The sequence below is a fragment of the Orcinus orca genome, chromosome 17 (assembly GCF_937001465.1).
Source record: "Orcinus orca chromosome 17, mOrcOrc1.1, whole genome shotgun sequence".
Lineage (NCBI taxonomy): Eukaryota > Metazoa > Chordata > Mammalia > Artiodactyla > Delphinidae > Orcinus > Orcinus orca.
The window spans coordinates 49,966,775-49,989,462 of NC_064575.1; the positions used below are offsets into that span (position 1 = coordinate 49,966,775).

At 36.7% G+C, this 22,688-nt stretch overlaps 1 protein-coding gene across 2 annotated transcripts in view; it reads right to left on the reverse strand.

The window, feature by feature from the left end:
* The window catches only part of STK3 (serine/threonine kinase 3), a 319,933-nt gene that overhangs the window by 109,997 nt on the left and 187,248 nt on the right, over positions 1–22,688 (reverse strand). For both annotated transcript variants that reach the window (XM_033438225.2, XM_004275350.4), the window contains one exon: positions 15,075–15,200. In XM_033438225.2, coding sequence (XP_033294116.1) covers positions 15,075–15,200 — 126 coding nt within the window. The remainder of the gene's footprint in view (positions 1–15,074; positions 15,201–22,688) is intronic.

A 22,688-nucleotide genomic window follows, 5' to 3' on the forward strand; every position in this document is an offset into this window, starting at 1 on the left:
AAAACATGTCAATTTGTCAAGATGTATTCTCATCAGACAAGCTTTTTCTATAATAGGTATAAAATCAAATTCATAAGGCACTAGTTCCAATCATGTCCCATACCTTTCTTGAATAAAAAATATTTAAAGAAGTTTGTTTATAATAGTTACTTACCCAGGGCACAGGTGTACATCACCAAAAATTTTAAAACAACGTACCCTGAAATAGTTATCATATAGTGTTTCCTTTTCAAAAGTCACACTGAGAGTTGATGGAAATGTCAACATAATTTTAGGTCTCAAGTTTTTCTCCAACTGTAGCAAGTTGAATTATGTAGAAGTAAATTAAGTTTGGAAAAATTATAAGTTGATATTGGTATTACCCATAAATTCTCTGAAAACTGCACTCACTCAAAATGAAAAAAGCAGGATCTACAATGGGTTCAAGTATTAATACTGAATATCAAATATAAGTATCTTCGACAATGCAGCAACTCAATATGGTGAATTTACAGCTCCAGAATTTCAAAATCAGGGAAAGAATTTGATCTATATTATTTCAAAATCTAGCACTATTAAATTTTCAATGGTCCAGTGCCAAACTGGCTCTGTGTCATATTAGGCCAGTCATCGGAAAAGGACCAATCAAGGATGGAGACTAAAGACAGCTAACAAAAAGGCCATCAAAGAATACAAGCTCTCTGTATTCTTAAACTAAAAATAAATGTAGAAGTAAAACTTGGCAATGCAGACCTCCCATGATGCTGAAAAGACCATTTATCTTTGAAACAATCAAAAAAAGGAAAAAAGGAATGGGGAAAAAGTCTCAAATGAAAACGACTACTATATCAAAATAGCGATTCAAAATCTTCTGCCATATCCTAAAAAATGTGGCCAGTCCCCAGTACCATAAATAGCAGGTATTGTCCAAATGAATCCACCAAATTGGAGCAAATTCCAAAAGAAGGATCAGCCAAGTTTCATGGGCCAAAGGTAACCAAGATGACTTACGAATGAATGTAAAGGGAGGTTACAAAGCAACAACCTTAACTACACAGAGGTAGGTGTAAGGCAAGCACAGAATCAATCAAATAATGGCTCAATAGTCTACAATTGTTCTCATATGGCTGGAAGGCTCAAGATTGTACCTTTGTTCCACCATTTAAAGAAAATTATTTTATAAAACAGTGGTTGAGAAAAACAGAAATGTCCATTTCCTTTTTTTTAAATTGAAGTATAACTGACTTACAATATATTGTGCTAGTTTCAGGTGTACATTTACTTTTATTCTTATCAACTACTAATTTAGTATGACTTGCCTTAAATTCCTAGATTTCTTGTAATGTTATCTTTTAGAAGTTTTCCCTTCCCTTCTTGGATCATTTTCATTTACAAAATGTCCAGAATAAACTATAATTGAACAGATCAAAATTTTCCTTTTAATTGTAAAATTTTATGAGTGCTCAAGGAGTTTTTAATCATTCTAACATATGAGGTTTTATAGATTTATTTGACTATCATCACATTAACAACTCAATATTTAAAATGACAATTTCAGAACACCCAAGAAAAGACAAATGGCAAAAGTTTCCATTAAAATGGAGGATTGAACACATGGGTTTATGCTGATTCCAGCAAAAACCCTCAAAAAATACAATTTTTATTGTACAAAATTACAATACAGGCACAGAAAAAAAATAAACTCATAAAGACAAAGAGCATGGAGGAGGAGACAACAGCAAACAGGAGATGTCAAAAAATTTGGAAGCTAGAAGAGAAAACTGGAAGCTAGAAATCACATAAATATATGTAAGTAGTAGCTATCTCAGCACACCAAAGAAACCCAAAACTTAAGCTTGTAAGGAGAAAACTCACAAGAGGCAAGCAAATTCAGGCCCCAGAGCAGTGGGTCGTAACATCTTTTACAGTAAGGTTCACAAGTCAACTAATTCTACTCTTACACAGAGAGTTTCCAATAGGCAATTTTAGTGTTTCTCTCAAATACAATCATTAGATTCTTCAAGAAAACCCATAAAGTGAAAAGTTAGAGATCAAAATAAACATGAAGGAAACAGAAACAAGGAAGAGAGAAAAAGAAAACTCAAAGTAATAATGATAATATAACAACAATGAGGAAGAGAAGGATATTTGGGAAATTAAATATTAGCTATGGAAAAAAATACAAGGGTTAGAAGATAAACTTAGAGAGACCTCCAAGAAAGAACAAAAAAAAAGGAAGAGAAAAATAAAAAAAGAGAAGATAAGATCATTGAAAGATAAATCTAAGAGGTTTAACAAGGAAATAAAAGGAGAGTAAGAGAGAAAGATGGGGGGGAGGTGAGAGAGAAAGGGGGAGACAGAAAGTGAGGGAGAGAGAGAAAAGAGAAGAAGTTATTAAGAAACAGCAAATATAAAATTACACAGAATTGGGCTTCCCTGGTGGCGCAGTGGTTGAGAGTCCGCCTGCGGATGCAGGGGACAAGGGTTCGTGCCCCGGTCCGGGAGGATCCCGCGTGCCGCGGAGCGGCTGGGCCCGTGAGCCATGGCCACTGGGCCTGCGCGTCCGGAGCCTGTGCTCCGCAACGGGAGAGGCCACAACGGTGAGAGGCCCGCGTACCACACACACAAAAAAAAAAAAAAAAAAAAAAAATTACACAGAATTGATCTTACCTCAGGAAACAAGAAAACTCTTAAATAAACAACCTAACCTTACACCTAAAGCAACCAGAGAAAGAAGAACAAACAAAACCCAAAGTTAGTAGAAAGAAAGAAATCATAAAGATAAGAGCAAAAATACATGAAATAGTGATGAAGAAAACAACAGAAAAGATCAAAACTAAAAGCTGGTTCTCTGAAAAGATAAACAAAATTGATAAACCTTTAGCCAGACTCATCAGGAAAAAAAAGGGAGAGGGCTCAAATCAATAAAATTAGAAATGAAAAAGGAAAAGTTAAAACTGACACCAAAGAAATACAAAGGCTTACAGGAAACTACTACAAGCAACAATAGGCCACAAACAACCTAGAAAAAATGGACTAATTCTTAGAAAGGTTCAACCCTCCAAGACTGAACCAGGAAGAAATAGAAAATAAGAACAAACCAATCACAAGTAATGAAATTGAAACTGTGATTTAAAAACTCCCAACTAACAAAAGTCCATGACCAGATAGCTTCACAGGCGAATTCTATCAAACATTTAGAGAAGAGCTAACACCTATGCTTCTCAAACTCTTCCAAAATACTGCAGAGGAAGGAACACTCCCAAGCTCGTTCTGAGGCCACCATCACCCTGATACCAAAACCAGACAAAGATACCACACACAAAAAAAGAAAACTACAGGCCAATATCACTGATGAACACAGATGCAAAAATCCTCAACAAAACACTAGCAAAGCTAACCCAAGAACACATTAAAAGGATCATACACCATGATCAAGTGGGATTTATCCCATGGATGCAAGGATTCTTCAATATACGCAAAGCAATCAACGTGGTACACCACATTAACAAACTGAAGAATAAAAACCATATGATCATCTCAATAAATGCAGAAAAAGCTTTTGATAAAATTCAACTCTCACTTATGATTAAAAACTCTGCAGAAAGTGGGCATAGAGGGAAACTACCTCAACATAATAAGGGCCATATATGACAAACCCACAACTAACATCATTCTTAATGGTGAAAAACTGAATGCATTCCCTCTAAGATCAGGAACAAGGCAAGGTTGTCCACTGTTGCCACTTTTATTCAAAACAGTTTTGGAAGTTCTAGCCACATGAATCAGACAAGAAAAAGAAATAAAAGGAATCCAAATTAGAAAAGAAGTAGTAAAACTGTCACTGTTTGCAGATGACATGATACTATACATAGAGAATCCTAAAGATGCTACCAGAAAACTACTAGAGCTCATCAATGAATTTGGTAAAGTAGCAGGATACAAAATTAATGCACAGAAATCTCTTGTGTTTTTGTACACTAATGATGAAAATCTGAAAGAGAAATTAAGGAAACACTCCCACTTACCACTGCAACAAAAAGAATAAAATACCTAGGAATAAACCTACCTAAGGAGGCAAAAGACCTGTACTCAGAAAATTATAAGATACTGATGAAAGAAATCAAAGATGACACAAAAGGATGGAGAGATATACCATGTTCTTAGATTGGAAGAATCTTATACTACCTAAAGCAATCTACAGATTCAATGCAATACCTATCAAATTACCAATGGCATTTTTCACAGAATCAGAACAAAAAATTTTACAATTTGTATGGAGACACAAAAGACCCCAAATAGCCAAAGCAATCTTGAGAAAGAAAAACAGAGCTGGAGGAATCAGGCTCCCTGACTTCAGACTATACTACAAAGCTACGGTAATCAAAACAGTTTGGTACTGGCACAAAAACAGAAATATATATCAGTGGAACAGTACAGAAAGTCCAGAGATAAACCCACACACCTATGGTCACCTAATCTTTGACAAAGGAGGTAAGAATATACAATGGAGAAAAGACAGCCTCTTCAATAAGTGTGCTGGGAAAACTGGACAGCTACATGTAAAAAAAATGAAGTTAGAACACTTCCTAACACCATACACAAAAATAAACTCAGAATGGATTAAAGACCTAAATGTAAGAACGGATACTATAAAACTCTTAGAGGAAAACATAGGCAGAATACTCTCTGACATAAATCGCAGCAAGATCTTTTTTGATCCACCTCCTAGAGTAATGAAAATAAAAACAAAAATAAACAAATGGGACCTAATGAAACTTAAAACTTTTGCACAGCAAAGGAAACCATAAACAAAACATAAAGACAACCCACAGAATGGGAGAAAATATTTGCAAATGAAGTGACTGACAAGGGATTAATCTCCACAATATACACACAGCTCATGCAGCTCAATATATTAAAAAAAAAAAATCAAAAAATAGGCAGAAGATCTAAATAGACATTTCTCCAAAGAAGACATACAGATGGCTAAAAAGCACATGAAAAGTTGCTCAACATCACTAATTATTAGAGAAATGTAAATCAAAATGACAATGAAGTATCACCTCACACATCAAAAAATCTATGAACAGGGCTTCCTTGGTGGCGCAGTGGTTGAGAGTCTGCCTGCTGATGCAGGGGACATGGGTTCGTGCCCCAGTCCGGGAAGATCCCACATGCCATGGAGCGGCTGGGCCCGTGAGCCATGGCCGCTGAGCCTGCGCGTCCAGAGCCTGTGCTCTGCAACGGGAGAGGCCACAACAGTGAGAGGCCCGCGTACCACAAAAATAAATAAATAAATAAAAATAAAAGGCCAGCTTGTTCACGCCACTCCCCTGTTTAAATTTCTTTCTGGGGCACAGAAATTCCACCTTGAGGAGCATCTCCTGTAAGTAATACTTGCATGTTTTCAAAGACAAGAATATTCAAATCAGCACTGTGTATTGACTGGCAACATATTTAATATCTATCATTAGTGGATGGGTTAAATAAACCATGGTTCAACCACATAATTGTAAAACACGGAGCTGTGGAAAAGAATGAGATAGATCTAAATGTGCCAAATATGGAACAATCTCAAGATACAAAGCAAGGTCTGTATGGTATGCTCCTGTGTGTGCAAAAAAGGGTGAAGAAAGGAGACGTTTATACATAAACGATTTCCACAAAGATACATAAGAAGTTAATGATCGTGGTTGCTTCCCAGAAGGGAGGCTGTGGAAATGAAGATCTAGGGTGCCAAAGATTCTTTTTATTATGCGCTCTCTGTAGATTTTAAAATCACATGTAGATTATCACATTTGTAATTAGAAACACTAATTTAAAAAGCAAAAACAAAACCCTCCATGTAGTGAAAGCACTTCATCAGCATCTAACAAAGGTACTTCATCGTGCTCTGCAACGGGAGAGGCCACAACAGTGAGAGGCCCGCATACCGCCAAAAAAAAAAAAAAAATCTACGAACAATAAATGCTGGAGAGGGTGTGAAGAAAAGGAAACCCTCCTACTCTGTTGGTGGAAATGTAAATTGGTACAGCCACTATGGAGAACAGTATGGAAGTTCATTAAAAAACTAAATACAGAACTACCATATGATCCAGCAATCCCACTCCTGGGCATATATCTGGAGAAAACCATAATTTGAAAAGATACATGCACCCCTATGTTCACTGCAGCACTAGTTACAATAGTCAAGACATGGAAGCAACCTTAATGTCCAAGACATGGAAGCAACCTTAATATCCACAGAGGAGTGACTAAAGAAGATGTGGTACATATATACACTGGAATATTACTTAGCCATAAAAAAGAAGGAAATTATGCCATTTGCAGCTACATGGATGGACCTAGAGATTCTCATACTGAGTGAAGTCAGATAAAGACAAATATCATATGATATTGCTTATATGTGGAATCTAAAAAAAAATGGTACAAATGAACTTATTTACACAACAGAAATGGAGTCACAGATGTAGAAAACAAACTTATGGTTACCAGGGGGGAAAGGGGAGGGAGGGATAAATTAGGAGATTGGGATTGACATATACACACTGTTATATACAAAACATAACTAATAAGGACCTACTGTATAGCACAGGTAATTCTACTCAATACTCTGTAATGACCTATGGGAAAAGAATCTAAAAAGGAGTGGATATATGTATACGTATAACTGATTCATTTTGCTGTACAGCTGAAACTAATACAACCTTATAAATCAACTATACTCCAATAAAAAATTTTAAAACTAAAATAACACAGAATTAAGGGACATTTCCAAATTGAAAGAGCCAAAAGGCACTCCACACAATGAATGGAAAAAGATCTATACCAGGCTTCCCTGGTGGCTCAGTGGTTGAGAGTCCACCCGCCGATGCAGGGGACACGGGTTTGTGCCGCAGTCTGGGAGGATCCCACATACTGCGGAGCGGCTGGGCCCGTGAGCCATGGCCACTGGGCCTGCGCATCCGAAGCCTGTGCTCCGTGGCGGGAGAGGCCACAACAGTGAGAGTCCTGTGTACCGCAAAAAAAAAAAAAAAAAAAAAAAGATCTACACCAAGGCACATTCCATGAAAGTTTTAAATAACAGAAAGTGAAGATCTATAAAGCTTCTATAAAACATTCAAAGGATTAGGTATCTGAATGTCATCTGGCTTCTCATCATCCTTACTACTAAGTTAAGAAATAGAGCAAGGCCTTCAAATTTTTAAGGGAACATTATTTTCAATCCAGAATTTTATACTCAATCAATCAACAGTAAAGATAGAATAAAGACATGGTCAGATATACAAGTTGTGGAAAAACCTGCTAATGTCTGGAAGCTCCTGGGAGATAAAGTGCATCAAAGTAAGGAAGCAAAACAAGAAAGACAAGATCCAGAAACCATAGGATCCGTTAGAGAAGAGAGAAAAGGAAATTTGCAGGATGATGCTGAAGTGGGGCTGGGGGGTGATGTCTTAGGAGAAGAGCTGTTCAAGACTCCAGAAAGTCAGCATTCAGATTACAGGAAGATAGAGGGAGAGAAAGAATAAGTCAAGAATAAAGTATGACACTACACAATTATTTGTGTTTGACCATACACAGAGGCCTTTACAGCCTCTGCAGAGAGTCCGGGAATGTGGCGTTTCAGAACAAATTCGTGATAGGTACACAGAAAAATTAACAGCAACAAACAACAGTAACAAAAACCGTGACAACTACTCGTTCCAGAAATCACAAACATAAAAAATATGTAATCATAATATATTATGATGTTTACATACTCACAGCTATCTAAACACTGAGAGGGATTTTTTTAGAATTGTGTTTTAATTATATGGGGAGAATGAGAGATAACAAGTAGTTTTTTTAAAGAATTTCAGTTTGTGATCAATAATGTTATCTCAAATATAAATGTTCCTTACTAAATCTAATTTACTTTTTAAGAAGTAAAGGACTGAGAATAAATTTTAAAATTATCTTTACTGGTTTTAAGCTTAAAGTAGTTTATAAAAATCTCTACCAGTTCTTCCAAGCACATTTGACCATTTAAAATTTGTTTTAAAACAGTTAAAAAGACATTTTCAAAATACTGGTTCAAGTCTGGTAAGTGATGTTATTTTGGTGGCCCTTAGAGTAGCAAAACCAGCAGCAGGAACAATTATCATCAGAGAAACCAAAAACTAAACAAACAAAATAATAACAAAAACAAAACACCCAGACAAAATGTTAAAATAGCAGCAGCAGTGGTGATATAAGTAGTAGCACTAATAAAACTGAAGCTAAACTTTATCGAGCATATTATGTGTGATAAACTGTTCTAAGTGTGAAGATATACATATTTTTTATTACATCCCCATAACAACTCTATGAAGTATGATCTATCACTAGCCCCTTTTTACAGATAGCGAAATTGAAGCAGAGAGGTTAAGTAACTTGGCCAATGACAGTTATTTGGGAACAGAATCAGGATTTTAGTCCAAGCAGTCTGTCCTGCTCTTAGATAAATTCTACCCTCCCCACCCCCCAAATTTAACAAATTAGATACGTTAGAAGCTTCTGGACTGACTTGGGCAGATTCTGATGCTGTTCTATTATTTATCAGTTTAAAAGATTCTCAAGAGAGAGACTGATTTGAAGTTCCTTTATTAAACAGGGGTAGGGGGAAGAAGGAAGATTCTGAGACTACTCACGTGGAGGCTATCTCACCACCTGTAGGGATGTGGATTTTCCCAAGCACCCTCGCATTTCTCCCGACACCCATGCTAAGAATTACTGTTTCAGTGAATCACAACTGGAGGGGATATGCCATCCCTCAGACATTAAGGACAGCAGCCTGACAAGTTTAGAGTTCAGACCAGAAAAGTTCAGAAAAGAAATCACCAGAAAGTCCTCATTTCTTTTCCAAAGACAGAAGCTCTAAAACATGGTCTAAAGCCAGTTAGTAGACAAAATCTTTTTCTTTGAATCATTACTAAATTAATATGAAATAAAATGACACCTTTGAAAGTGAAAATAAAAGGCCTATTACATGCATAAAAGTGAAAAGCTCTCAAAAAAAAAAAAAGTGAAAAGCTCTCAAGCAAGCCTAACATCAAGAAGTATCCCACTTTTTGCTCAACATTTTACTTACTTTAACATTCTCCCACGTCTTTCAGCTCCTTGTATGTTACTTAAAGTAACATTGTGATTGACATGGGAAACACCTGAGCTCCAGTACAAAGCAATTCTTGCAAACTCCTTATCAATCTTCTAATCTACTTTAAAAATGACCACTTGTCAATAGTGCATTCTATGCCTTATAAATTCAATTTATTAACATCATCCATTATACTTTTAAATAATCATTCAGTGTACCATGTATGGAGTGTTTGCCTTGTTATTTTATTTAAAATCAGCAAGCAGTAACTTGTACTGTGTAAATATTTAAACATAAGTGCCTATATAATATTTTAATAAGCCATACCAGATAACTTAAAACTAATCTTTTAAAAATCAATGATGAATTAGAGTTTAAGACCTACATAGGGGGGATTTCCCTGGTGGCACAGTGGTTCAGAATCCAATGCAGGGGACACGGGTTTGATTCCTGGTCCAGGAAGATCCCACATACCGTGGAGCAACTAAGCCCGTGCACCACAACTACCGAGCCTGTGCTCTAGAGCCTGTGTGCCACAACTACTGAGCCCACGTGCCACAACTACTGAAGCCCGTGTGCCTAGAGCTTGTGCTCTGCAACTAGAGAAAGCCCGTGCACAGCAACAAAGACCCAACGCAGCCAAAAAAAAATAAAAAATAAATTAAAGAAGAACTACATAGGGATGTATTGTTTATTGTATAATTAATAAATTACCAGAATGCATGCTCACACCTTGAATGCTACAGATATATTAGTATAATCTGAATGAGAACAAGAAAAAGTCCTGTATGCCTACAGTTTATATAGACAAACTATGTCCAACTTTGTACTGACTTGGTCAGAAATAAATGCAAATTTTATGAAAATGTTTGACTCTTATGAAAAATAGAGTATCACTTTAATGACAATTTGGCCATGAACATTAAGAGACATGTAGCTATGAGAATTTGACTGTTCTACTTTAAAACTGTATATGTAATTCAATTTTAAGTCAATTTGCAAGAGAATACCAAAGGAATGAACAGTATGAAGACAAACTCTATGTAAGATTTTCAGCCTTCAGTGCGAATAAAAGTTTCTGAGAGAACATGACTACTGATTTAAAAATTTGATAAAAACGAATGGCAATGTAGAAACATACTCTTACTGTAGGAGGGCTTCAGATCCACTCTGCATATCTCATTGTTCTTATAAATTGCATGTGTCTGTGCATATGCATATTTATTTATATTCAGAGCACAAATGACAAAATGACCTCAAGATAGAAACTACTGCCTGAGAACATAATCTAAAGCAAAGAGTGTGAACACTGCTCAAAGTGTGTGACTCTGTCAAGACTTAATTTTTTCTTACAATTTCAATTAAAACAACAAAAACAACATAATAGTTTCATCCAGAAACACTAGCTTGGTTCCAGAGAGTATAAATGCTTATTTGAAAACTAAGAAATCATAAAAACCTGATGCGATTTTTAAATCTGTCCACAATATTTTGACAGTCTTCCCTTCAAAAGGTAGAACCTAATTCCCCACGCCTTGAATGTGCGCTAGACTATGTAACACATACCTAAAACAATGGGATGGCTTTGGAACGGGGCAGTGGGCAGAAGCTAGAAGCACTCAAGAGAGTGTTAGTAACAGCATGAAAAGTGATAAACTTTTAGCTCTTATATTTTGGTCACTGATTCATCCAATTAGACCTTATATTAAAAGGTCATTGTATATGCTAAGAGGTAAGGGTCCAACCTCACGCTTTTAACATGTGGCTATCCAGCTGTCTCAGCGCCATCCGTTAAAAAGACCTCTCTTTTTCCATTGAATGGTCTCCACACTTTCATTGAAAATTAATTGGTCATAGATGTATGGGTGTATTTCTGGACTCTCAATTCTATTCCATTGATTTATATGTCAGTCCTCATGCCAGAACCACATTGATTTAATTACTGTAGCTTTGTATTACATTCCGAAATTGGGAAGTGAATCCTCCAACTTTGTTCTTTTCCAATATTGTTTTAGCTACTTGGGGCCCCTTCCTCCATACAAATTTGAAGATTGGCTTTTCCTTTTTGCAAAAAAAGACCATAGGGATTGGATGAATATGTGAGTCACTTTGGGGAGTACTGCCATTTAAACAATATTAAGCCTTCTAATCAATGAACATGGGATGTTTTTCCACTGATTTAGGTATTCTTTCAGCAATGTGTCGTATTTTTCACTGTACAATTCTTTCACCTCCTTGGCTAAATTTATTCTTAGGTATTCCATTCTCTTGGATGCTATTGTAAATGGAACTGTTTTCTTAAATTCCTTTTTGCGTCGTTCATTGCTGGTGTATAAAAACATAATGGATTTTTGTATGCTGATCTTGTACCCTGCAACTTTGCTAAACTTGTTTACTAACTCTAGAAGATTTAGATGTTTTGGACAGACACCATCTAGGAAGTTGCTCCACCTTAAGGGGATCAAAACAAAGGCAAGCCTCTGTGCCAGCCCCACAGGGAACTGCCAGATAGCTCAAAATGCAAAAGCACAATTTTTTTGAAAGTAAGGTTCTTACTCCTCTCCCCTGCCCCCAACCTCCACCTCTGTTCCCATGGCGGCCACTGAGCTAAAAAATTGGGGATGGCAGGCATGTAAAGCAAAAATGCCACAACACTTTCTTACCAAAACTTAACATTCTTAAGCTTCTTCATTAAGCACTCCCCTGGTTGCTGCAAGTTTTTTATTAGATTCCAGTGTTCTGAAAAGCTTGACTTGTCAGTTTCTGCCAACTTAATGGTTGCTTCTGTGGAGCCCCTGATTCTTAGATTTCCCTACTCCACCATTTTCTATGACCAGTAGCTTCTTTTAACAAATAGAATGTGGCAGAATTTACAGTGTGCAACTCCTGATGTCATAAAAGGCACTGAGATGTCCTCTTTGTTCTCGCTCTTGGCTCACTCACTCCAAGAAAAGCCAGTTGCCAGACTGTGAAGACTCTCAAATAGTCCTATGGAGTGTCCCAGATGGCCAGGAGCTGAGACAGCCTGCCAACAGCCACATGAGTGAGCTACCTGGGAACTGCAGTCCTTGTCAAGCCTTCAGATGACTGCAGCTCTGACCAACACTTAAACCTCAACCTCAGAAGAGACTCTGAGCCAAAATCATCCAACTAAGCCACTCCTGAAATACTGATCTACAGATACCATGAAATAATAAATGTATGTTGTTTTAAACTGCTAATTTTTAGCAGTATATAATAGTTAAAGCTGAGGCCTGAAAGACAAGAACCTACTCATTCAAAGAGTTCTAAGGAAGAAGAATGTTTCAAGCAGTGGGAATGGCACATGCAAAGGCCCTGCATAAGGAAAGGTCATTGGCATGTTAAAATAATAAAAAATGTGAAAGAAGATCAGTGTGACTGGAGCTCAGTGAAGGAAAGGAAAATAGTGAAGAAAGAGATCACCAAAGTGGCAGAAAGTAACTGAGATGACTATAGCAAGGTCTTTAAAACTTAGTAAAGGGCTTCCCTGGTGGCGCAGTGGTTGAGAGTCCGCCTGCCGATGCAGGGGACACGGGTTCGTGCCCCGGTCCGGGAAGATCCCACATGCCGCGGAGCAGCTGGGCCCATGAGCCATGGCCGCTGAGCCTGCGCGTCCGGAGCCTGTGCCCCGCAACGGGAGAGGCCACAACACTGAGAGGCCCACGTACCGCAAAAAAAAAAAAAAAAAAAAAAAAAAAAAAACTTAATAAAAACTGGTAAGTTCTGGGGTAAGCAATAGTTCCTTATCCATAAAAAATGGAAACCAACCTATAATTCAGTATAGGAAAATAAGAACAAAGCAAAAATAGTCACTACTCCAATGACAGCTAATTAAAGGCAGTTAATTAGTCCAGCACTCATGAGAAGCTTACATAAGGTGAAAGAAAACCACTGGGTACCACCCCAGAGGGGCAAAGACTAGACTTCTTGAGAACATAATCTTATTAAAGTATGTAATTCTGATAATCCAGTGATGTTTATTTTTATAAATACTAATAAATATTTGATTGAAAAGTGAGCATAAAGTCTTAATGAAGGAGGATGGAAGCTTAAAAGTAAAATACCTAGTTTTATTCTTGTTTCCTCACCAGTTTTTTTGTGTTTTGTTTTTTAATATTAATTAATTAATTTTGGCTGCATTGGGTCTTTGTTGCTGTGCACTGGCTTTCTCTAGTTGCGGAGCATGGGCTCTAGGCACACGGGCTTCAGTAGTTGTGGCACGTGGGCTCAGCAGTTGTGGCACACGGGCTCTTGAGCACAGGCTCAGTAGTTGTGGCGCACAGGCTTAGCTGCTCTGTGGCATGTGGGATCTTCCCGGACCAGGGCTTAAACCCGTGTTCCCTGCATTGGCAGGTGGATTCTTAACCACTGCGCCACCAGGGAAGCCCTCCTCACCAGTTCTGTGAATTTTGGTAAATGACTTCACTCCTAATTTAATTTCAGTCAACTGCAAAATGAGATAATAATATACACATCTTCAATCTTACTTCTTTAAAGATCAAATAATATGATAAAAGTGCTTCTGAAAGTGCTTTTGAAACTACAAAAAAATAATTGACATTTACAAATTTGATCATTTGTAGAGAGAGACCGAAAACTATTATCACACAGGGTGGGAACTATAAGACCGTTTGAGAACAAGAACCAAGATCTTTACATCATCCCATATTACTTATGGAAAAACCACCTTTATGAGGATGCTGTTTAAAATTCTGAATGGTGAATTCACTGGCAAAAAAATTATATCTAGAATATAAGCTTAAAGCATCTGTCTCACCAGGCAATCCACAGTCACTGCCAAATGAGTAACTGATTTAGCCAAATAGCTACAGAAAATGATTATAAATCAGCTCTGAAAAGAAGCACACTTCTCCTTGTCCTGGGCTACCATATGACACAAGGTTTAATAACTGGTGAGGGACTTCCCTGGTGGTCCAGTGGCCACGCTCTCAATGCAGGGGCCCCGGGTTCAATCCCTGGTCAGGGAACTAGATCCCACATGCCACAACTAAGAGTTCGCATGCCGCAACTAAAGATCCTGCATGCCGCAACGAAGGTCCTGCACACGGCAACAAAGATCCTATGTGCCGCAACTAAGACCCAGCGCAGCCAAATAAATAAATAAATATTTTAAAAAATACTTGTTGAAAAGGGTAAAAGAATTTCAAAGGAAATACCAATTAGATAACCAGCCTCTGAAATTGAAAGTAAATTTGAATTAGCAAAATAATAGGATTTGTATACAAAAACTGTTAAGATTAAAAAAAAAAAACTTCTATGGGAAAATATAGATGATGTTATCAAAGACATTTCCAATCAGTATAAAAATAAAATATCTGTGTTTTCAGATTTAATGACTAACTGAATACCAAGATGTATTCATCTCTATATCCTTAACCAGAAAAAATATTATAATTTAAAACAAGGAAAAAATCGTCAATGAAGCATAAAAACATTAGACACTATAAAATGCGATATATAGATATAATTTTTTACTTTATTAAAATGCACTGATGCACTAATAGAACGTAAATGTAATAAGCTGGTCCTTTTATGTCCCTCCCGCTTTCTCTAGTAACTCATCTTCTACTGTGGTACTCTATCTACAGCATAACTGATGACCAGTTAAAAGTAAGTTCCAGAAGATATAACATAAAATTGACCAAATCCAAGACAATATTTATTCAACAAACACACCTCAGTGTCAACTAGATACCAGGTGCTGTATAAGCCTATTATATTAACCTTACATTCCCCATTAATCACTAATTCTTAAGACATCAGAAAAGACATCATTTAATAAAACGAAATATATTTTGAGATTTAATGAACAAACATACTTCACTTGTACAATAAAACAGAAAGTGCTAATGATATATTTAAAGAAAAAACCCAAAATTATAGGATATTCTCGACTCAGAAGAAAAAGATCAACTTTTTTAGGGTAATTACGAACCGAATTTTCTTCTTCCTCTTCCAATTCTCGCTGCTGTTCTTCATGTCTTTTAGCTTTGATCTCCATGGCTTCTGTGATCAGGTCTCTTAAAATTGATACAGGTTTTGCATTCTTGATAAAAGAGTGCTAGAAAAGTAAAATTCAATGGTATAAATTCAAATGGTTTCTCTGAATTACATCTTTAAAACATTAAAACAACACGTAAATGTGAACCAGGAGCATAGGCTTCAATGATTGGTCCTTTATCCAGAATTAAATGTATAGGTTAAGAACAGAGAATATTTCAACGGCTTTAGAAATAAAGATTTTACTTTCAGGTTTACAAGTTTTTAAAAAACCATTAAAGCATACACACAAAAATGTAATCCTGTTAATAAAACTACATTCCCCTTACAGATATAATTGTCCAAAGGAAGTACAGATTAGGTAGATTAGGTAGTAAAAAAGACAAAAAAAATTTTTTTTAAAGATTGGTGATTAAATTACATATAATAATAAAATGATTTTGGTATTGTTACAAATTTTAATTAATCTTAACAAGCTGACAGCCAGAATCAGTACTCAAAAGGAGGGTAACTATTTATTTTACTTCTTTTACATATTTTCTATTTATTATGTCTTTAATAATGTAATCATTTCCAAGGGAGAAGTAGAAAATAGCAATAAGAGAAAAATATTTTTCAGAAAATAAGTACTGCTTCACTTCTATACCACCCTGATCTAGCTAAAACATCTGAGTTTGTTACAATTCTGATAAACAGAAGTGAAACCACCAGAAAATACCTGGGTGTTTGATGACTTTTTAATTCAGAGGAGTAACATGAGAGAAAGTAGAGGGAATGGTTAAAAGTATAATTTGGAATAGATAACCATATTTTGAAGCAGCAACACAGCTTCAAAATGTAATTTTCACAATTATATGTCAGTAGAAAGCCATCTGAGTTATTTTCATAAAGATCAATACAACACAAAAATATTCTTAAAGATAAAAAAAATTCTAGTGCTAAGAAGAAATTACAGACATTTGTAAGAGGCTTTAAAATGGTGAACATACCATTTGGGAAAACTATGAGTAAGAATTTTACCTGATTACAGAAATTCTAGCATCGATGACAAAGAACTAATAAATTCTTTTATAGCAGTTATAAACTGATCACCAGATAAATTAAGTTCTATCAACATACCTGTGGTGGAGAGTCCTAGTCACCCACCAAAATACAGTTGTGGCTGGACCTATGGCTACCCAGCTACATCCTACATTTCTCAGTCTCCCTTTCAGTTGGTTGTGATTAAGTTCTCACCAATGAAGTGTGAGTGCCTGCGCTGTGTTCCACTCCCTGATCTGGGCCTTAAAACACCGAGACTGTGCACTCTTCTGTGATTTCTTCTCTTTCTGCTACGCTGGGAAACAGACAAAGACAGTGCCCTAGAGGATGGTGGAGAGCAAGAAGGAAGAAATCCCAGTCCTACTGTTAAAAATTCTGAGAAACAATGGTAAAAAGGTCACAAAAATTAATACTAATTGAAGATATGATCTTTGCCCTTAAGGAACTTATTATCTGGAATAAGAAACAAAAGACAAACACATAAAAAAAATTACAATGTGACATACAAGTTACATTAATGATGATTTAGCACAGTCTATATGATTAAGAGATGTAAAAGTAAAAGAAGAGGTGACATAATCTCAGATGCCTCACAGAGAAGAATCAGACCATTTTAGGGAGAAGGAAAACTATGCACAATATGAAAAAACACAGATAGGGCATGTATGTTAGAACACCATAGGAAGAGCTGTCTAGCCAAAACAGAAACACTGCTTAGAGAAACGCTGTCCTGTGAGTTTAGATACAGGTAACAGTGGGACAAGAGGGATAAACACTCAGAATGAGATACTTGAATTTTGCTTGACAATCCCTTTAAGTACATAAACAAGAGAATGGTGTAAGGAAAAGAATGTCTGTGACAGTGTAATCTTGCAGTAGAGTTTAGAAATGAAATAAGACGGGGTGAAACTGCAATACAGGTGCAAATTATTAAGAACCTGGATTAAAAAAATAGCTGCCACAGTCAAGAGGAAATACTGAATCTGATGGAAGAACTCTTAAGAAGGATTTAGTGACTATATATTAACAGGAGGGAAGGAAGACCAACACAGCAAAAACTGGGAACCAGTAGAATTGCACCTCTTCACTAAGGAACAGAAACCTCAAATTGTATTATACTTTATCTTCTCAGGAAAAATTATGAGCCATTCCTCCAAGCCACAGTTTTTTTTTTTTTTAATATATCTTTAACTGCTTTACATTGTTGTGTTAGTTGTTGCTGTATAACAAAGTCAATCAGCTATATATATACATATATCCCCATATCCCCTCCCTCTTGAGGCCCCCTCCCACCCTCCCTATCCCACCCCTCTAGGTCATCACAAAGCACTGAGCTGATCGCCCTGTGCTATGCAGCAGCTAAAGGCCAAAGTACACATCCAGTCTACTGCAAACTTACTTTCCTGCAGCTCACTGTGAACTCACTAAACAGTGTTATGCTATCATTAGTCTATAGAGCTTAACATTCCTAATCTCAAAATCTCAGTATGTCTTACTTCATTTGTACTCATGTTTTCCCTACATAACTGCTACAGGCATGGTTCTGACCAACAAAGAGGAACTGGCTAATAAAGTTAAAAGGGTACTTTGAGAACAAGGCCATTCTATTAGAGCATTCTTGATAATCAGAAGAGAAGTTTTATCAGACACACTGGCAGATTTTTAAAGAATATTTTTAAAGGCTTTTTAAAAGTAGCTGGTAGTAAAATTTTAAAATGCAAAGCAACATAAAAAAGAACAGAACAACAACAACAAAAAACAGAGAAAACGAGGTGGCAAAAAAAAAAAACCATGGCAACTGTGACTGGAATATTATTACTATAAACCAATGTAAATAAATGGGTTGAATTTCCATTTATTAAGCAGTATTTTAGTTAAGTACTAAAAGACACTTAGTTCATAAGATAAATTCAGCTACATGCTTTCTATATGAGATATACTTAATAAAATAAATCCAAATTATATTTCTGCAGGGGCATACTAAAAAGAACTTGGGTTAAAAGTCAAGGATAGGCACTGAAATATTAGTCAAACATAAAATAATATCAAGACTAACATCAAAAAAAGCAGAATTGAAGGGAAAAAATAGTGAATGAAGGAAGAGTCATATAATATTAATAAGGGACATAATACAAAGAAAGATATTATAGTTATAAACTCAATATATTAGTACAGCATTATGTGTAACAAAAATAGAGACATAAGAAGTTGATCTAAATAAGAATAGAAGGTATTAATATTCCTTTTCAGTCACTGAGAAATAAAACAGGTAAAAAGTAAAGAATAAAGTGATCTGCAGAATATAATCAGACTGAGTCAGCAGAAAAATCAATAAACAGAAGTTGCATCTTTTTGTTAAATGCCTAGAGAAGCATGTGGTACCAGCATAAGAATGGAAAGAACAACAAAACAGAATATAATGACTGGAAATAGAATATAACATATGAAATAAGCTGGCATATTATGAAGGCAGCAATTCCAATCAGTGAGGAAAAAATACTTATTACCTGCTGTTTCTTTTTTCTTTTGGGGGGGTGGGGTGGGTAGAATTAGACTAGATCTTTACCACAGAAATATCAAAATAAATGCCAGATAGATCAAGAAGTTAAAAGTCAAAAGAAAATGGAAATATAAAAGAACTAGAGGGTAATATAGGAGAATATTTATTCAATCCAGCGCCATAAAACGAAGGGAAAAAAACATAAATGAACTAAAAATTTAACATCTATGTCAGACAAGAAGGTAATTATATGAAGAGTTTTAAAAAGAATATCAATTTTAAAAAAAAGGTAAACACACCAAATTCCAAAAGGCAATATAGTTTCACTATTTCTAAATGTACCTAGGATTTCCCTGGTGGTCCAGTGGTTAGGACTTGGCGCTTTCACTGCAGGGGCTCAGGCTCAATCCCTGGTTGGGGAACTAAGACCCCACAAGCCGAGTGGCGTGGACAAAAGAAAAAAAAGAGTAAACTAAAATATAAACTAAAAAAGGGCAAGAATTCTTAAACCACCTGAACTAATGATAAGACAAAGAATACCCAAAATCAACCTATCACATTCTTGGTCATGTATTTTAAAAAGTAAGGCTGTTTGAAGATTTATTCTTTTAAAATTTGAACTATTTCCTCTTAAATTGTGTTCATGTTCTGAATGATCGATTTCTGAACTGAAAGAATTCAAATAAATTATTTCTTCATAAAAGGTGAGAAAACAAGAGTTTAAAGTGAACTGAAGAACAGACTTCTGCTTGTGGACAGATTGAGCAGTCATACTTTCCCCTATACCTCTCCATTGAAGTATAGCTAAAACCCTGGACGATAAAACAAACACAGGAAGACACTGAAAGGTGGCAGATTAACTAGCGACCACAGGACTAAAGGAAAGACACAGCTGTGAGTCCATGGGCTTTTTTTTTTTACCTCATTTATCCCAGACTGGTTATTGGAGAAGCCAGCAACCCAGAAACACCAATGGATACAAACTAAAAAAGCTCCTACAAAAGCCTGCTCTCTTGAGCCAAAGGATCAGGAAGGGGACAGCTAGCCAGTGTGCCACCTTCTCTTTTAGACAATCACCCTTCTACTCCACCCAAACACCAGAGAGAAAGCACATGCCCCACCCCAACCAGCAAAGGCTGGGTGGGGAACCTAGACTTCTACCTTCTGGAGGCTGTCCAATCCTTTCACTGCAGGGGTATCAGAGAAAACCAGATGTTAAGCCAGGGCATTCATCTATACCAGGCAGTATAAAAATCGCTCCCCACCCCCAGTGGGGAGTGTCGGTGGAGATCACAAGAAAGCCTGGACTTATACTGCTACCAGGCAGTAGTAAAGAAACCCCACCTCCCTCTCTGCTAGAGTGGGATCAGAGGAGGCCTAGTGGAGAATCAGAACTTTCATCACCACCCAGCTATACTGAGGCCCTGCAGTGCCAGAAGAGGCCACTGAGGGAACCTGAGTTCTCACCCCTGTACAGTGGTAATAAGGAACCCCTCCCCCACCCTACATGTCAAAGGAGACCAAGCTGGGGACCTGGACTTCTAATGCTACCTGCCAGAAATGAGGTGGTGCCCCTCTACCCCACTGAAACCGTGTTAGAGGACTCCACTTATTACAGAAAATTTAAGTAAGATCCAGAGTCTCATAATACCCAAAATGCCCAGGTTTCAAATGAAAATCACTCATCATAACGAGAAGCAGGAGAATCTCAACTTAAATGGGAAAATACAATCAATAGATACCAACATCAAGATGACATGGATACCAGAATTATCCAGCAAGGATTTTAAAGCAGTCATCATAAAAATCCTCAATTAGCAATTACAAACATGCTTGTAAACACATGAAAAATTAGAAAGTCTCAGCAAAGAATTAGAAGATACAAAAAAGAAACAAATGAAAATTTTAGAACTAAAATATATAATAACAAAAATGAAAACCTGATGGATGGGCTGGCTCAACAGCAGAATGAGGACAGAGGGAAGATTCAGTGAATCAAAATATGCAACAGTAGAAATTACACAATATGAACAACAGAGAGAAACTAAACTGGAAGATAAATGAACAGAACCTCAGGAATCTGTGGGACTAAAAATATCTAACATTTGTGTCAATGGAGTCCTAGAAAGACAGAAGAAGGTAGGGCTGAAAAGTGTTTGAAAAAATAATGACTGGAAACTTCCCAAAATTGGCAAGAGATATAAACCCACAGATTCAAGAAGCTGAACAAATTCTAAACTAAAGTATAAACCCAAAGAAAGCCATACCAAGGCACATCATAATTAAACTTCTGAAAATAAAGACAAAGATCATTTCATCTTGAAATGATCAAGGGGTAAAACAATTCAAATGGCTGTAGATTTCGCATAAGAAACCATGGATGTCAGAAGACAGTGGCCCAACAGTTTCCAAGTACTGAAAGAACTGTCAACCAATAATTCTATAGCCGGTGAAAATATCCTTCAGGAATGAAGAGGAAATAAGACATTCTCAGATGAAGGAAAACTAAGAGAATTTGTTACCACAGACCTACCCTAAATGAATGGCTAAAACAAAAAGAAAGTAACAAAAGAAGGAACTTTGGAACATTAGGAGAAAGAACACTGAAAAGAGCAAAAATGGGTTAAACACAATATAATAGATTTCCCTTATTCTCTTGAGTTTTCTCGATCGTTTAAAGCAGCAGTCCCCAACCTTTTTGGCACCAGGGACCGGTTTCATGGAAGACAATTTTTCCATGGGTGGCGGGGATGGCTCAGGTGGTAGTGTGAGCGATGGGGAGTGATGGGGAGCGATGGGGAGAGGCAGATGAAGCTTCGCTCACTCGCCCGCCACTCACCTCCTGCTGTGCAGCCCGGTTCCTAACAGGCCACGGACCAGTACTGGTCTGAGGCCTGGGGGTTGGGGACCCCTGGTTTAAAGGTTAAAACAAATACTATAACACTTTGATATGGATCTCAATTATGAAGAGGAAGTATTAAAGATAATTATATTATAAATGGGAAGGACAGTGAGCTAGATAAAGTTTCTACTCCTCACTTGATCTGGTAAAATGAAGAATAAGTCACATGCCATGGGAGTTCACAGAGTGACCCATGACACCAGCTGTTCCAGCAAAGCCCATGGGTTAATTCGAATAATGGCAGATCTCATTCTTCTAGAAGGCCAGACTAGGGCAAGAGCTGACTTTCAGGTTTTAGGCTACCCACCAGAAGGTACAAGGAACATTTCCAGATCAGGAGCTCTAGTGGCACTAGGCTGAACTTGAACCTTGTCCCTGGGGATTCAATATCCTCATCTTTCAAAAACTACTAAGAGTTCAACTCAATAATCTCAAAGGATACTTTCAGTCTCAACCTACAATTCTTTTAAACTTACACAATTATCTATCTTATGTCAGAAAATAAACCACTATAAAAAATTCAGCACAAATTCCTCTTTAGAAACTGTTTATCAAAGTCCAGAAATCAATATAGTAAAATCTATACATGTAGATTATAGCCAAATGTCCATTAAAACTTGGTAATAAGACTGTATTCTTAAAGTTAAAATATAATTTAACTTATATAAGACACATGTGAAAGTCCTTTAAGAGCCAGAATGGCTTCCAGACATCCAGCAAAATAAAACTCTAAGGCATCTAATGAGACACTAATGAGACAACAGATAATAATCCTATCTAAAAAGCTTTTAAAATCAGAAGTTTGTTATCTTAAATAAACACATATTGAATTCAATACACATGTATTAAGCACTAGGTACCAGGAGTGCAAAAGTAATCCCCTTCCAAAAGGCATATAGCCCCTGACACTGAATTAGTTACAATCTAGGACAAAGACACAGAAACAAGTTATTTGATTCTAACATGGTAAATGATATGCACAGGGTGCTTATGGGAACACAGAGGAACAACTGGCCTGAACAAAGATGAAGGCAAGGCTTTCTGGAGGAGTACCTAATTTGAATTAGAAACAGTGAGACAATGAGTAAAAAGAAGCCTGTTGGTAA